The sequence below is a fragment of the Tachyglossus aculeatus genome, chromosome 19, assembly GCF_015852505.1.
Source record: "Tachyglossus aculeatus isolate mTacAcu1 chromosome 19, mTacAcu1.pri, whole genome shotgun sequence".
NCBI lineage: Eukaryota > Metazoa > Chordata > Mammalia > Monotremata > Tachyglossidae > Tachyglossus > Tachyglossus aculeatus.
The window spans coordinates 312,156-329,084 of NC_052084.1; the positions used below are offsets into that span (position 1 = coordinate 312,156).

The 16,929-nt window shown below is 59.0% G+C and overlaps 1 protein-coding gene across 2 annotated transcripts; it reads right to left on the reverse strand.

Annotated features, from left to right (window-relative positions):
* Positions 1 to 146: 146 nt before the first annotated feature.
* On the reverse strand, positions 147 to 15,924 carry URB2 (URB2 ribosome biogenesis homolog). 2 transcript variants are annotated; one of them, XM_038761183.1, is made up of 10 exons: positions 15,859 to 15,924; positions 11,270 to 11,397; positions 10,131 to 10,307; positions 5,846 to 9,149; positions 5,189 to 5,349; positions 4,080 to 4,190; positions 3,224 to 3,466; positions 1,993 to 2,080; positions 1,238 to 1,377; positions 147 to 560 (listed from the first exon to the last, which is right to left on the reverse strand). In XM_038761183.1, the coding sequence occupies exons 2-10, from the start codon at positions 11,393 to 11,395 to the stop codon at positions 363 to 365; spliced, it is 4,548 nt and encodes a 1,515-aa protein (XP_038617111.1). In that variant the 5' UTR covers positions 11,396 to 11,397; positions 15,859 to 15,924; the 3' UTR covers positions 147 to 362. The 2 variants fall into 2 exon arrangements, with proteins under 2 accessions (XP_038617111.1, XP_038617110.1); XM_038761182.1 differs by lacking the exon at positions 15,859 to 15,924 and adding an exon at positions 12,208 to 12,291.
* Between the last annotated feature and the right edge of the window lie 1,005 nt (positions 15,925 to 16,929).

Sequence of the window (16,929 nt, forward strand, 5' to 3'; positions counted from 1 at the left end):
CGCGCCAGCAAGCCAGCCATTCCAATGCCTCCCTCTTCGCTCCACTGCCAACAGCCCCAAGACAGCCACCCGCCGCCCTCTTCCCGGCTCCCAGTAAGCGCCCTGGCTTTCCCAGCCGGGCAGATTCGCAAACAAAGATGGCAGCAAACACACACACACACACACACACCCATGCCCGAATCTCTATCTCCAAATAAAAGAGCAGTTGTCGGCACAGCGACAGGAATGGTTCTGACCCTACAAGGGTTTTCCGTGAATAACCAGTCCGAGGGACCCCACCGGCCGCCCCTGCCGACGACGGGGGAGCCGGCCTGGGCGGGCCCCGGAGGAGGGGGCGGTTTGGCGGCGGGGTCCTGGCCGCCTCAGGCCGTGTACTTTTTCTCCCCCTCGCTCTTGGTCTTGTGGTAGACAGTGTAGTCGTGGTGGAGCTCTTTGAAGGCGTCTCGAATGCCGGCGGGGAGCGAGACCCTCAGGAACTGGATGTCCCGCTCCAGGCAGATGTCCAGGATGAGGTATATGCCCTCCTTCAAGAGCTCCTTCACAGCCGGGCGCAAGGTCGCCTAGGAAAACCCAAGACACCGTGACCTCTTCACAACCGGCGATCGTCCCCAACGCGGTCTTCCTACCCAAGGTCCCGAATCTGCCCTGGTCGAAACGACTGAATGATCCCCGCCCGGTCCACCGTGGTCTCCGCATCGGGGGGCCTCGCCCCATCTCAGGGGCATTAGGGGACCTTAGAACCTCCCTGGGGAGACACGCCCCGTAAACATACGCAGAGGAACAGTAGTTAAAACCGGGTCAGAGATCAGGGGATGGATCGGAGGTTAGGGTGGCAGATGGGAGGAGGGGTGGAGTAACTCTGGAGCTCCTGGAAGAGGTGGACAGCCGTCAGCCATTTGGAGGAGGAAGAAGGGAGAGGGGAGCGGGAAGAAACCGCCGCAGAGTGGGGAATTCGGGCACCGGAGACGGTTGGGGCAAGGTCGTGGCAGGGAGAGAGGTGGGACCGAGCGTAGGCAGTGCCACAAAACAGGCTGAGCTGGCACCAGAGGAGGCTGCACCCCTTACCCTTAATTCCCTTCCGTCCCTCCCGGTAGCCCATCTCTAACCAACATCCGGCGCTATCTGGCCCGGGGAACCCAGAGTTGGATGGACACGGTTAGGGAGCAGACGGCGGGCCCGGAGGAGGTGTCTGCTCCCTGCCCCGCTCCCGCCCACCCCTCGGTGGGGCCCCAGGTACCTTTTGCAGGCCGCTCAAGTACTGCGCCACCATAAAGGGGGAGAACACGGTGAACTCCTCGGCTTTGGCCGCGATGTGGCTGTACATCCTCTCCACCAGCCGCGCACACTCCAATACGCCGGCCTGGTCTTCCGTATTCCCTAGTCAACGGGGACAAATGCTACTGCCACACCGCGGACCGGTCCCCTCCATCCAGTCCCCTCAACAGACAGACCGTGGCCCGCCCCGTTGCCAAAGCCCTTCTGGAATTCCATCTCTGGGAGACTTTCTCCAATCATTCATTCATTCAACTGTATTTATGAAGCGCTTACTGTGTGCGGAGCGCTTGGGAGAGTACACTACAACAATAACCAGCCAGGTTCCCTGCCCACAATGAGCTTACAGTCTTGAGGGGGAGACAGACAGTAATATAAATACATAAATCTATTCATCCTCCCTCAAGGGTGGGGGGAATGTTATCCAGTGCCTCAGGTCAGAGGAGCAGCCTCTGGTCTCCCTGGGGGTAGCACCGCGGGCAACACGGCCATGTCCTCTCCTGGCGAACAGGAGATTCCTTTTACTGGCTTCCCCACGGCTGCCCAATCCTGCTCCCCTCCATCCCTGCCTGGTTTCCATGCCAACCAGCCCACTGCTGGAGAAAGGGCTGCTGGAATACAGGGCTGAACGGGCCATTGGCCTGACCCTGGAATGGCTCCCCAGGGGGATTTTGGTGAGCTCTGTGTGTCTCCCCCAACCCCGGCCCCTGCCCCCCATACCTTTATCCTTCTGTCTCCCCTCATGCATCACAGAGAACAGCAGCCTGTTGAAGCAGTTGAGGAACGATGGGATGGCTTTCATCATCACCTGGGTCAGAGGAGAAACGATCCACACTGGCAGATAACTGTAGTATTAAGCGCTTGATATTTGCCAAGCACCGTATTAAGCACTGGGGTAGATACAAGCTAATCAGGTTGGATGCATTCCCTGTCCCACATGGGCTCACAGTCCAAGTATTCTTCGACTGGGTTAACAGTTAATTCAAAGAAAACAATTAGGTGATTGAATCCTATTTTACAGATGTGGAAACTGAGGCCCAGAGAAGTAAAGTGACTTGCCGAAGGTCAAACAGCAGGCCCGCGGGATTTCCTTTAAGGGGCTGCTATACTCAATCAATCAATCAATCGTATTTATCATTTATACAAATACGATTGATGATGATGATTTACTGAGCGCTTACTGTGTGCAGAGCACTGTACTAAGCGCTTGGGAAGTACAGATTGGCAACATATAGAGACAGTCCCTACCCAACAGTGGGCTCACAGTCTAAAAGGGGGAGACAGAGAACAAAACCAAACATACTAACAAAATAAAATAAATAGAATAGATATGTAAAAGTAAAATAAATAGAGTAATAAATATGTACAAACATATATACATATATACAGGTGCTGTGGGGAAGGGAAGGAGGTAAGATTTATTGAGCGCTTACTGTGTGCAGAGCACTGTACTTGGACTTGCCTAAAACCAAACTCTGCATCTTTCCCCTTACACCCCCCCAATAATAATAATGACAAAAAAGAATAATAATTGCGGTATTCACTGAGCTCTTATTATGTGCCAAATACTAATGTACAAGGGTAGACACAGGACCATTGGATCAGACCCAGTCCCTGTCACACAAGGAGCTCACAGTCTAAGAGAGATCCCCATTTTACAGAGGAGGAAACTAAGGCTCAGAGAAGTAAGATGTGTTGCCCAAGGTCCCACAGCAGACGAGCGGCAGAGCTGGGATTAGAAACTAGGTCCCCTGGCTCCCAAGCCCGGGCTCTTTCCTCCCACACACCTTCCCCCTTAACTTTCCCAGCTCGGGCGTCGCCCACCACCACCCTGCCTGTCTTTCGCATCCACCATCCCTAGGTAAAGACCGGCAGGGCGGGAGTGGTGTCGCCTCCTCCGCCTCTACCCTGGGCCTCCACCCCTGCCCCCGGACACCACCCCTACGCTCACCTTGGGGTGGCACTGAAGGATGGCGAAGAGGACTTCGTGAATCCCCAGGAAGATTGGCCCGTACTCCTCTGCCGGTAGGTGATCCAGGGGGACGGCCAGGAGGACGGCGAACGCCAAGGTGACGTGGTGCGGGTTGCCGACGAGCCCTTCTCCTCGCCGGAGCAGGTCGGCCAGCACCTCCAGAACAGGCAGGACCACGGGTGTGAGCAGGGAGGGGTCCCGACAGGCTTCGCGGTTCTGATGCTGCCAGGGGAGGAGAGGAAACGGGGGCATCGGGTCACCAGGTGGGTAGCGCTGCCGTCTTTTGGCCGGGGGCCGGGACAAGGCCAGGTCAAGGCCGTTGCCGGACCTCGCTCCCGGGACTCTGCTTCGTTAAGTCCTCCTAAAATCACAGCTCCCTCAGCAAGCCTTTCCTGACTAACCTCTCACCTTCCGCCCGTCCCACCTTCCCTCCCTTCCGTGTCGCCTATAGGCTCTCGGGGTCTGATCCCCTTAAGCACTTGGAGACTCCCCCAACCTCGGCCCCACGGCACTCTGCTTTTAACGTCTGCCTCCCCAACTGGATCGTAAACCCTCTGAGGGGAGGGATCGTGTCCACCGACTCTTGTTGTGTTGTATTCTCCCGGGGGCTCAGTACAGTGCTCTGCACCCAGTAAGCGCTCAAGAGTCACGACTCCAAGACACGTCTTGCAGGCGGCAGCCTCGCTGGCTCCCTCCTGACCCTAAGTCACCCCCCTGCCCCTGGGCGCACGTGCTCTCTCTCTTTCTCTGCCTCCCTCCCCGGCTTTCCGGAAACTCCAAAAAAGTGATGAGGGGAAGGGAGGGACCCGGGAAAGGGTCACCCCAAGGCGCTCACCGCCAGAGCTCCGATGATCTGGGGACAGGCGAGCCAGAAGGAAGTCGCCTTCTCGCCAGTGAGCCGACAGCTCAGCAACAACTTCAACAGGGCAAGAGCTCCCAGAACCTCCTGCAGCAGGGGAGACGGCAGCCTTGGATCCTGGCTGAGTGCCCCCCATGCCCACTCGCCCGCGGGCACGCCCATGTCCAGACTTTGGGCATGTACGCACACACCAAAGACCCCACCAAAGAGATACCGGTAGGAAAACTAACCCATAAATCAAGCAGCCACCGCAGAGAGATGGATGTACCCATTCCGAGCGGGGGTACACGCCCATGCCCCCCTGCAGCCCAACAAGCTGGGAAAACGGGGAGGAGCCCGGGGATGGACACTGAGGAGCAGCTGACCCTGAGAGGGCTCGACCGGGGACCCCAGAAGACACCGCCACCGCCACCCAGCACTCTCCGAGGCCCGCGGCCCCCGACGGCTGGGTCCCAAGCCTGGCAAGACCAAAGACGAGCGAAGGCAAAGGGCTTATTCCTCGGAAAATGTGGACCCGAGTTCTAGTCTCGTTCTGCCCCAGCCTGCTGTTTGAGCCCGGCCCTCAGGTTCCTCCTCTGTCTACTGGGGATGACAATGGATGATGTCCCAGTTTGGCATGGGACACTTTGGCATAGGAGGGGAGGAAGGAAGTGAGAGGGAGAGAGCGTGCTGTGGGGAGGGCAGAGGTGTTAGGGAGGAAAGCCCAATGGGACGTTCTGACTAGTGGGATGACGAAAGCAAAGGAGAGGAAGGGATCAGGGGTGGTGTATGGTTCTCAGCCTGGAGAGCTGGAAAATGGGAAGGTGGGTGGGAAGGCCTCGGAGGGAAGCAAGGAGCTTTGACTGGAGTTGCTCTTCTCATCGCTCCCGTGCCCGCGGCTCCCCCGGCCAGGCAGCCGGCAGAGGGGAGAGAACAGGGAGTGGTCGGAACAGAGCTGTGGAAGACACCGTCCCCTTGGGGCCTTGGATACCGGGGCCTGGGCAAGAGCCCCCGACACTCATCCTGAGGGGTGGTGGGAAGGAAGGAGAGGCGAGCGCAGGGCGCAGGCGGGATGAGCGGAGCCCCAGGGCAGCGGCCCCACTCACGTTCAGGTTACGCGTCCACAGGTGGCGGATGTCCAGGCCCCGCAGGGCGTGCTCCATCACCAGCTGGAAGTCGGCGGCGGTGCCGCCGTCCAGCAGGCCGGCGAGCAGCTCCCCAAGTTGAGGTCCGGCATTCTGGATCGCCTGGTCCCGGGCTCCGCCATCTGCATATCAGAGGCGGGCCGGCTCCGTCAGCGAGGTACCCTGAAAGGCCCGGCCCTCCCCAGCCCGCGTCTCACCAGCCGGGAAGAAGGTCGGACTCGGCCCCGCGTCCACCCTCACCGCGGGAGTTAGAGAGGCGGGGGCCTCAGCTCCGTCCCCGTGGGCGGCTGTGGGCAACATACTGAACCTCTCTGTGCTTCAGTTTCTTCCTAAGGAAACTGGGGATGAGGATACCTCCCTCCAGGCGCCAAGACTGAGAGCCCCGTGAAGGCCTGGGACTGTGTCCGATCTGATTCCCATGTATCTACTGATCACAGTGCTTGGCCCACAGTGAGCGCTTAATATCACCATCGCCGTTGCCATCGTTTCTTCCACCGTGGAATTTTTCACCTGGGTCGATTGTGTGATGATGCCACCAAACCCATCGACCCCCAGTGCCGGCCCATCGGTCCGACGTCCCCTAACCGGGTAGAGCGAGCGGGCCCGGGGGCGACCTACCTGCGAGGATGCCGGTCACGGCCCGGAACACGGCGGTGAAGACGGAGCCCTCCCCGGGGTGCAGGGCCGGCTCCGCGCAGAAGAGCGTCAGGAGCCGCAGGGCAGGTCGGAGGGACTCGGCATCTCCGGCGAGAGCGGGCAGCTCCGTCCGCACGTGGGCGAACGCGTCCCGGTACAAGTCGGCGTGAGCGAGCGCCCGGGCCCGGTCCTCCGTCTCCCCGCTTGTCTCGGCCTCCAGGAGCGCAGCGACGGCGGAGAGGAGGACCGGAGGGAGCGGCCTGTCCCGTGGCCGGTCGGTCCACGCGGCCCGGACGACCGCTCCCGCGAGGCTCAGCACACGCAGCCACAGGTCCGGCAGGGCCCTGGCGGGGGTCTGCCCCTGCCGCTGGTGGACAAGGGGGCTCAGCTCCCGGCAGAGGGTCATCACCGCCACCAGCAGGACCTGGCGAGCCGGGCCGTCCGGGTCCCGCGGACACCGACCGGCGACGGCCTCGGTGTAGGGACCGCAGGCCGAGAGGAACGACACGATCTTACGGCAGTTGAGCACCGGGCTGAGCTTCAGCCGGACGGTTGTCCGGAGTAGACGCTCCAGCAGGGTGGCGGCGGCCCGGAGCAGGCCCGTCCACGCTGGCGCCTCCGCTGCTGCCGGAAACCTACCCCGGGAGGCCCACAGGGCCGTGACGACCACCTGGAACACTTCGCTGGCGAAGACGACCCTGAAGACGGCGTGGGCCTCCTCGACACCCTGCAGGCGGCTCAGGAGCCGGAAGCACGTGTCCAGGTAGCGGAGGGCACGGGCGGCGGGGAGCGGGCTGGTGCCTCTGGTGCCAGCCACCAGCGTCAGTGCCAAGAGGTATGTGCGCACAAGGAAGGGCGGGGGAAGGCCGTCCAGGTCCAGAGCGGAGACCACGTCCAGTGTAGCCAAGAGTGCGTCAAGCTGGCCTTCCCCCAAGACCACGGGGGGCTCGGGGGCACTCGCCAGCGCCAGCAAACTCTCCGCAACCTCCTCTCTGGGCCCCGGTCCCCCTGGCTCATCTCCTTCCGGTTGGCTTTCCCTCCGGGCCCCGGGGGCCGGGCCGCGTGCAAGGAGCCAGGGAAGCATCCGTCTGAGAGGAGCGCCGGCCGGCCGCCGGCCGGCGCTCAGCACACTGGCGCAGCTCTCGAGGACGCGGTCCAGGAACGCGGCGTGCAGGGGCTGCATCTCCGGAAGCAACGGGCCGCGCAGCAGCGCCCGTGACACCCCTGTCACCGTGATGTCCGGCTCCCACCCGGTGGGGCCGTCCGACGGGGAGGGGGCTCCGGCCCCGGTCCTCAGCAGCTCCCCGGCCAGCCGCGCCACGTCGTCGGCCGCCAGGTACGGGAGGAGCAGCGGGAGGTTGGACACGACCAGGTGCCAGTGGGCCGCCGGGTAGGTGAGCGCGGTGACCGTCCCCGCCTGGCCATCCCAGGCGGCGGCCGCCTCCGGCCCCCCAAGGTCGGACGAGACGATCAAGGTCGCGGCATCGCGCAGAGCCTGCAGGCCCCGTTCTGTCGGAAGGTGGCCGGGCGCCAGGATCCTCTTCATCGTCTGCAAGGCCAGCAGCTCCAGGCAGTGGCGGCCCACGGAGGCCGGGCCCCCCGGCGCCTCTGCCACCGCGTCCCAGCCCTGGGCGTCGGCCCCCAGGAGCAGAGCCGGGAGGGTTTCCCCGGCCCCGGCCGGGGACACGTACCGGTCACAGTTCAGGCTGAACATGGCGTCCAGTTCGGCCCAGGTGTAGGCCAGGAGGAGGCCGGAGTTGCCCACCTTCTCGAGCCAGAGAGGCGGGCTGGGGCCGCGGTGGTCCAGCAGCAGGACGAGCGCGGGCTGGACGATGGCGCTCAGCATCCTCTCCACGAGGCCCCGGGCGCGCCGGACGAGCGGCAAGGGGGTGGTACCGTCCAGGGTCCTCGCGGCGAACAGCACGGTGTGGAGCAGGGAGCTGACGGACCAGAGTTTCAGGGCCGCATCTGCGTCCCCCTGCCCGGAGGGGGCCAGGAGGGCTTGGCCCCTGTCCAGCGCCAGGGCCCAGGAGTCCAGGACCTGGCCCGGAGGGAGCTCCAGGAAGCAGGCGGAGAGCGCGGCAGCCAGGCCGGCGGTCAGGGCGGCCGGACGGCTCCGCCCGGCGCCGGGCCGGCAGACCGCGGCCAGGACCGCGGCCAGGAGGCGGGGGACCTGGCGGAGCCTGGCGTAGGTCTGGAAGAGGGCGGCGAGCAGGGCCTCCTGGGCCCGGCGGGAGCGGGGCTCCCGGGCCTCGGCGGCCACCCAGGCCGCGGCCACCAGGCCCTCCAGGTCCGGCTCGACGATCAGGTGGTTGAGGGAGACGAGGGCCCGGAGGCAACGGAACCAGACTGGCAGGGCGGGCTGCGGGTGGCCCAGCAGGAGCCCCGCCAAGCGGCGGTAGAAGTGGAACTGGAGGTCCCGGTGGCGGATGCGGTCGGCGGCCACGTTGTAGACCTGGTGGCCGAGCAGCGCCGTCAGGACCTGCTCCAGGGCAAGCAGCTCGGAGCTCCAGTCGGGCGGCTCGGGGGGCTCGGGGCGGGGGCCGTCCCACAGGCCGGCCAGCCGCAGGCAGCCCAGCAGCTTGGCGCCCGCCTGGAAGCAGACCAGCTGATACCCGTCCCGGCAGTAGGCTTCCAGGAACAGCTTGAAGAGCAGCGGCACCGAGTGAGCCGCCACGGCCGCGCGGATGGCCGGCTCGTGGGGACCGGCGTCGGCCAGCTTGGCCAGCACGGCGTCCGCCGGAGCCAGGAGGGTCTTCAGGACCCCCTTCCTCCGGTCTCCCGCCGGCTCCGGAGAGCCCAGCTCCTCCTTGTAGGACGGCAGCAGCTCGGCCGGAAAGAGCCCCCACCGGAGCACGGCCTCGATCTGACCCCGGATCTCGCGGGCCAGGGGCGGGCGCCCCGCGGGGCAGCTCCCCCCACCCGCCGCGTCCCCCGTCCCCGCCCCCAGCACGTGCCGCAACACCAGGCCCGGCTGGAGGAGGTGGCCGACGACTTCGGCAAAGACCCGGTTGGGGTTGGCCTGCTGCCTCTGGACCAGGAGGTAGAGGCCGAGGGCCAGGTGGAGAACGTCCAGGAGCAGGGCGGGCGAGGGGCCGGCCGGAGCGGGCGGCCCACACGCCAGCCGGCACAGCTGGCTCAGCAGCTCCACCAGGAGCTCGTGCTTGGCCGTGTAGACGGCGGCCAGCGCGGGGACGGACAGGAGGCTCCTGCAGCAGCTCAGCACGGGCCCGGCCTCGCTCCGAGTCTCGCCCGTCTGGAACTCGGCGATCCTCTCGTTGAGGACCTGCCAAGACACAGAGGTGCTCGGCGTTTCCCCGGGGGCTCCTCAGGGAGGCCCGGCAGCAGCGACCCCTTCCTCCCACACCCGCCCAGCGGCCATCTCCCTCCGGGGCCCGCTCGCTCCCAGTCCGAGCGCCTCTCCAGCCTCGGGCCCGGAGCCGACGACCACTTTTATGTTCCGGGCGTGCGGCACGCTGCCGGACGCTTGGGGATGGCACAGAGGGAGGGAAAGGTGCCCGGGTGCGCCGTGGGGCGCCGCGGCGAGCCGGGCGTCAGTTCGACCGACAGATGGATGGACGGACAGGCCAGGAGACGTCCCGGGGAGCACGGGCCCGACAGTTTCAGGGGAAGCGTGGGCCGTCCCAGGCTCGTAACCTTGGAGCCACCCCAGGGCTTAACCCAGGAGAAACATGTTTACCATTCCCATCTTCCAGATGACCAGTCGGTCGGTCTCTCGTCCACATCCTGCCTCTTGCCTGGAATGCCCTCCCCCTTCATATCCGACAGATAATGACTCTCCCCACCTTCGGAGCCTCATCGAAGGCACATCTCCTCCAAGAGGCCTTCCCCGACTAAGCCCTCCTTTCCTCCCACTCCCTTCTATGTCGCCTTGACTTGCTCCCTTTATTCACTCCCCCTCCCATCTCCACAGCATACGTACATATCTGTAATTTTACCTATTTATATTAACGCCTGCCTCCCCCTCTTGACCGTAACCTCATTGTGGGTACGGAACGGGCCTGTTATATTGTACTTTCCCAAGTGCTTAGTATAGTGCTCTGCACATAGTAAGCGCTCAATAAATACCACCGACCGACTGACCGATCCCATCTTCCAGAGACTTCCGGGGGCCTTCAGCCGCAGTAGGGCCCAGGTGAGAATCATTTTGCCCCAGCCCCAATCCCCGCCGTGCTCCGAGAGCAAAGGTTAAATGCAGCGGGCTGCTCGACTCGGCCCCGGGATTTTCGGGAACGAGATAAGCTACCTTGGCCAGTGAGAAATGGAGCTGGATCGTCTTCCCTTCTTTGACGATGTTCTGTAGCTTTCTGCTTCGCAGAATGCTGTCCAGGTACAGCCAGAGCCTTTCCACTATGTCCTCCTGCAGTTCCAGCTTCTTCTTGTAATAGGAGACCAGGGTATGTCTTGCCCAATCGAGTAACACCTGCATTTTTCAAAGATCCTAACTGTAAAAACCATCTTGCCTTCTTACGTTTCTCAAACCATAAAAGGCATTTTTAGAGGACTGCAAGAACACTTAGAAATGAGCGGGGACTACACAAAGCGGAATCTGGGGCCGCCGAAAAGCGTGCGGGTTGAAAATCCCGAGCCGTTCAAGAGGGGTTTGGATAAAGTCAGGATGAACGGTCCATACTGCTGTCGCTAGGACAGCACCTGCTGGATCCTCAGAGTGAGGGGAGTCAGGAGTCGAGAGGGGAGAGGCAGGAGTGTTGACGGGTCTTTGCACATATTTATTACTCTATTTATTTATTTATTTATTTATTTTACTTGTACATTTCTATCCTACTTATTTTATTTTGTTGGTATGTTTGGTTCTGTTCTCTGTCTCCCCCTTTTAGACTGTGAGCCCACTGTTGGGTAGGGACTGTCTCTATGTGATGCCAATTTGTACTTCCCAAGCGCTTAGTACAGTGCTCTGCACATAGTAAGCGCTCAATAAATACGGTTGATTGATTGATTGACTGATTGATTTGCAGGATCGCTGGGGGAAGAGGCAGGGATGGAGAGGAGTTTGTCGGGTCACCGGGAGAGAGTCAGTCAACTGTGTGGAAAAGGGAGAGTCGGGGGGGTTGGAGGGTCCTTGGGTCACTGGGGACGGTCAGTCGGGGGAGAGTAGGGGTTGAAAGGAGAGAGTATTTCAAGGCTGGAAGCTCCCTGTGGGTAGGAAACATATCTACTAACTCTTTTATATTGTTATGGTGCTCTGAGCACAGTAAGTGCTCAATAAATACCATCGACAAAGTCAGGAGTGTTGGAGGGTCTGTACTGAGTCACGGCGGGGAGAGTCAGGGATGGACCGGGGAGAGTCAGGGGTGTTGAACGATGTATTTGCGGGGAGACGCTGTCCGCAGGATCCCCATCTCCTCCTGCCAACTACGGCCATACCTGCTCTTTATTCGGGAGGAAGCACTGGTGGGAGACCCAGGCGAAGTGGGCCAGTTTGAGTTTGTCTGTCCAGGCCGTCTTGCTGCTTTTCAGCTTCAGGGAAATTCCCGAGTAAATGGCCGCCATCGCTGTGGGGACAGGCGTCGGAGGGAGGGCGCCGTGAGCACTGGGGACCCGACCGACCCCTCGCCCGCGTCCTCCCTCTGGCCTGGAACACCCTCCCTCCCTCCTCAAATCCGACAGCCAGTTACTCTCCCATCGCCTAACACTTCAAAGCAGCAGCGTGGAGCAGTGTAGAGAAGCAGCATGGCTCAGTGGAAAGAGCATGGGCTTTGGAGTCAGAGGTCATGGGTTCAAATCCCAGCTCCGCCAATTGTCAGCTGTGTGACTTTGGGCAAGTCACTTAACTTCTCTGGGCATCAGTTACCTCATCTGTAAAATGGGGATTAAGACTGTGAGCCCCCCCATGGGACAACCTGATCACCTTGTAACCTCCCCAGCGCTTAGTACAGTGCTTTGCACATAGTAAGCGCTTAATAAATACCATTATTATTATTATTGTTCAAATCCTTATTGAAGGCACATTTCCTCCAAGAGGCCTTCCCTGCCTACGCCCCACTTTCCTCTTCTCCCACTCTCTTCCGCGTCGTCCTGACTTGCTTCCTTTATTCATTCCCCCCTTCCGGCCCCACTTATGTGCACATCTATAATGTACTTATCTATATTAACGTCTGCCTCCCTCTCTAGTCTGTAAGGTTGTTATGAGCAGGGAATGTCTGCTTATTGTTATAGTGTATTCTCTCAAGCGCTTAGTACAGTGCTGTGCACACAGTAAGAGCTCAGTAACTACGTCTGAATGAAGGAATGAATGACTGACGAGCCCCGCAACGAAGGCAACCAATTCCCGGTCGGCTCCAAAGATGCGCTGGCGACCGCACCTCTGCGGTGAGGACTTGAAAATCCTTCTAGCTGAGCTCCGCACCGCTGCAACTGAACTTGCCGATGCCTCCGAAAGACTCTTCTTACACAAACCCTTAGGAATCCTGGTCACAGCCCCACCAACTTTCCGCTCTGCTGAACCAAAAGATTGATTTTTCCCTTTGGAAGGGTGTTCTCGAGGCGAAGGTCTGAGGTCGGTGAACTTCCTGCTCCATTTCCCCCATCCCCAAGGGATAGTGTGTTACTGGATCTGGAGAGAATGCAGAGGGGAGGGCCTGGTCCCCTCCCTCACTCCAAACACTCCGCAATTTGACTTGGCCACCACAAAAATCAGCAAGAGTAAAAACGAGAGATGAGAAAGGAAAGAGAGAGGAGATTGGCGGGAGAGGGAGAAAGAGAGAGAGAAAGGAAGAGGACAGTCTGATCGAGAGGACAGGTGCGGGAAGGGCAGCAGATGGGAGAATGCTGTAGGTGACATCTAGAGACTAAATGAAGAGCTTAATCGATATTTACCGAGTGCCTACTGAATGCAGAGTATTCATTCATTCAATCGTGTTTATTGAGCACTCACTGTGTGCTGAGCACTCTACCAAGCACAATACAAAACAATAAACGGCCACATTCCCTGCCCACAATGAGCTCACAGTCTAGAGGTACGGAGACGAGCATCAGTACAAATAAATAAAATGACAGATCTATACCTCAGTACCGTGGGGCTGGGGGGAGGGCGGGGAGAGCGAAGGGAGCGAGTCGGAGCGACGCAGAAGGAAGCGGAAGATGAGGAAAAGAGGGGGCTTCGTCTGGGAAGGCCTCTTTCCTCCTCCCCCTCTCCATCCCCCCCATCTTACCTCCTTCCCTTCCCCACAGCATCTGTATATATGTATATATGTTTGTACATATTTATTACTCTATTTATTTTACTTGTACATATCTATTCTATTTATTTTATTTTGTTAGTATATTTGGTTTTGTTCTCTGTCTCCCCCTTTTAGACTGTGAGCCCACTGTTGGGTAGGGACTGTCTCTAGATGTTGCCAATTTGTACTTCCCAAGCGCTCAGTACAGTGCTCTGCACATAGTAAGTGCTCAATAAATACGATTGATGATGATGATGAGGCGGGCCTTCAATATGGCTTTGAACGGGGCGGGGTGGGGGGGGGGAGAGTCACTGTCTGTGGGATAAAGGCGGGCTGAGGGTGGGCAGCCTGGGGGGAGGCAGAGGGTAAGCTGGTTGTGGGCAGGGAATGTGTCTATTTATTGTCAATCAATCAATCAGTCGTATCTATTGAGCACTTACTGTGTGCAGAGCACTGTACTAAGCGCTTGGGAAGTCCAAGTTGGCAACATATAGAGACAGTCCCTACCCAACAGTGGGTTCACAGTCTAAAAGGGGGAGACGGAGAACAAAACCAAACATACTAACAAAATAAAATAAATAGAATAGATATGTACAAGTAAAATAAATAAATAAATAGAGTAATAAATATGTACAAACATATATACAGGTGCTGTGGCCACCTTGTACTTCCCAAGCGCTTAGTACAGTGCTCTGCACACAGTAAGCGCTCAACAAATACGATTGATGATGATGATGAGGTAAGATGCGGGGGATGGAGAGGGGGACGAGGGGGAGAGGAAGGAAGGGGCTCAGTCTGGGAAGGCTGTCCCGTTGTACTCTCCCAAGCACTCAGTACAGTGCTCTGCGCACAGTAAGCGCTCAATACGAATGAATGAATTTGCAGAGGGAGGGCGTTCCGGGCCAGAGGCAGGAGAGATGGAGGCCCAGTGAGGTTAGTGTCGGAGGAGTGAAGGGTGCGCGCTGGGGTGTAGGGAGGAGATGAGATAGGAGGGGGCAAGGTGGTGGGCTGCTTTAATGCCAATGGTGAGCAGTTTTTGTTTGATAGGGAGGTGGGTGGGCAACCACCGGAGATTTTTGAGGAGGGGGGTGACACGGCCTGAACTCTTTTAGACTGTGAGCCCACTGCTGGGTAGGGCCTGTCTCTATATGTTGCCAACTTGTACTTCCCAAGCGCTTAGTACAGTGCTCTGCACACAGTAAGCGCTCAATAAATACGATTGATGATGATGAACGTTTCGGTAGGACGGTGATCCGGGCAGCAGAGCGAAATCTGGACTGGAATAGGGAAGAGATAGGAGGCTGGGAGGTCAGCAAGGAGGTACAGTGCTCTGCGCACAGCAAGCGCTCAATAAATACGATTGCATGAATGAGGCTGATGCAGACAGTCATCCAGGCGGGACGGGATGAGCGACTGTACTAACGCAGTGTGGCTCAATGGAAAGAGCCCGGGCTTGGAAGTCAGAGGTCCTGGGTTCTAATCCCGCCTCCGCCACTTGCCAACTGTGTGACTTTGGGCAAGTCACAGCTTCTCTGGGCCTCAGTTCCCTCATCTGCAAAATGGGGATGAAGACTGTGAGCCCCACGTGGGGCAACCGGATCACCTTGTACCCTCCCCAACGCTTAGAACGGTGCTTGGGACACAGTAGGCGCCTAACAAATGCTATCATCATTATTATTATTATTACTATTAACGCGGTGGTTTGGACGGAGAGGAAAGGGCGGGTTTTGGCGATGCTGTGAATAATAATGATAGTATTTGTTAAGTGCTTACTATGTGCCAGCTGCTGGTAGGGCCCATCTCTATAACTTGTACTTCCCAAGCGCTTAGTCCAGTGCTGTGCACACAGTAAGCGCTCAATAAATACGATTGAATGAATGAATGAGTGCCAAACACTCTTCTAAGGTAAAGGATGGCATTTTCTTAAGCGCTTACTATGTGCAAAGCACTGTTCAAAGCAAGGTAAATGTTGACATTTTGTTAAGCGCTTACTATGTGCAAAGCACTGTTCAAAGCAAGGTAAATGTTAGCATTTTGCTAAGCGCTTACTATCAATCAATCAATCAATCGTATTTATGTGCAAAGCACTGTTCAAAACACTGTTCAAAGCAAGGTAAATGTTAGCATTTTGCTAAGCGCTTACTATGTGCAAAGCACTGTTCAAAGCAAGGTAAATGTTGGCATTTTGCTAAGCGCTTACTATGTGCAAAGCACTGTTCAAAGCAAGGTAAATGTTGGCATTTTGCTAAGCGCTTACTATGTGCAAAGCACTGTTCAAAGCAAAGTAAATGTTGGCATTTTGTTAAGCGCTTACTATGTGCAAAGCACTGTTCTAAACGCCGGGGGGGGGGGGGGGGATACCAAGTGATCAGGTTGTCCCACGTGGGGCTCACAGTCTTCATCCCCATTTTCCAGATGAGGGAACTGAGACTCAGAGAAGTGAAGCGACTTGCCCATGGTCACACAGCAGACGAGGGGCAGGGCCGGGATTCGAACCCAGGACCTCTGACTCCTAAGCCCGGGCTCTTTCAACTGAGCCACGCTGCTTCTCTGTACAATAATACTGATGGCATTTATTAAGCGCTTACTATGTGCAAAGCGCTGTTCTAAGCGTGGAAGTGGGACCCACGGGATTTGGTGAGAACGGGCCCGCCGAGGTTCCGGCGGGGGCGCTGACTCGTCGCCCAAAGCGATGCACCCAGGAGGCGCTCAGTACGTAGGGCGGGGGAAAAAAAGCCCCATGATTGAGGGTAGAGCGGACGGCGGGGGGCCCCGGGGCCGGGAGGTACTCACCCAGGAGGGGCCGGGCCCCGGGACCACCACGTGGGCGAAGCCGCACCGCTCAGTACAGCACCGCTTACTACAGCACCGCTCAGTACAGCACCGGACGGACGGAGGGGGCGGGGCGACAGGGACAGGCATCCACAGCCGAGCCCCGAGCGGACCCGAGCGCCGAGCCGAGCGGAGCCGAAGGGCCGAGCCCCGAGCCGAACGGAGCGCCGAAGGGCCGAGCGGACCCGAGCGCCGAGCCGAGCGGAGCGCCGAAGGGCCGAGCGGACCCGAGCGCCGAGCCGAGCGGAGCGCCGAAGGGCCGAGCGGACCCGAGCGCCGAGCCGAACGGAGCGCCGAAGGGCCGAGCGGACCCGAGCGCCGAGCCGAACGGAGCGCCGAAGGGCCGAGCGGACCCGAGCGCCGAGCCGAGCGGAACCGAAGGGCCGAGCCCCGAGCCGAGCGGAGCCGAAGGGCCGATCCCCGAGCCGAGCTCAGTGCCGAGCCCAACCAATCAATCAATCAATCAATCAATCAATCAATCGTATATATTGAGCGCTTACTGTGTGCAGAGAACCGGACTAAGCGCTTGGGAAGTCCAAGTTGGCAACATAGAGAGACGGTCCCTACCCAACAGTGGGCTCACAGTCTAAAAGGGGGAGACCTCCCAAGCGCTTAGTACAGTGCTCTGCACACAGTAAGCGCTCAATAAATACGACTGAATGAGTGAATGAATGAATGAGGCGGAGAACAAAACCAAACATACTAACAAAATAAAATAAATAGAATAGATATGTACAAGATAAACAGAGTAATAAATCTGTACAAACATATATACATATATACAGGTTCTGTGGGGAAGGGAAGGAGGTAAGGTGGGGGGATGGAGAGGGGGACGAGGGGGAGAGGAAGAAAGGGGCTCAGTCTGGGAAGGCCTCCTGGAGGAGGTGAGCTCTCAGTAGCGCCGAAAGGACGAGCGGAGCCGAAGGGCCGAGCGCCGAGCCGGACCGAGTGCCGAGCCGAGCAGAGCCGAGCGGAGCCGAAGCGCCGAGCCCAGGGCCGAGCGGAGCCGAAGGGCCGAGCGCCGAGCCGAGC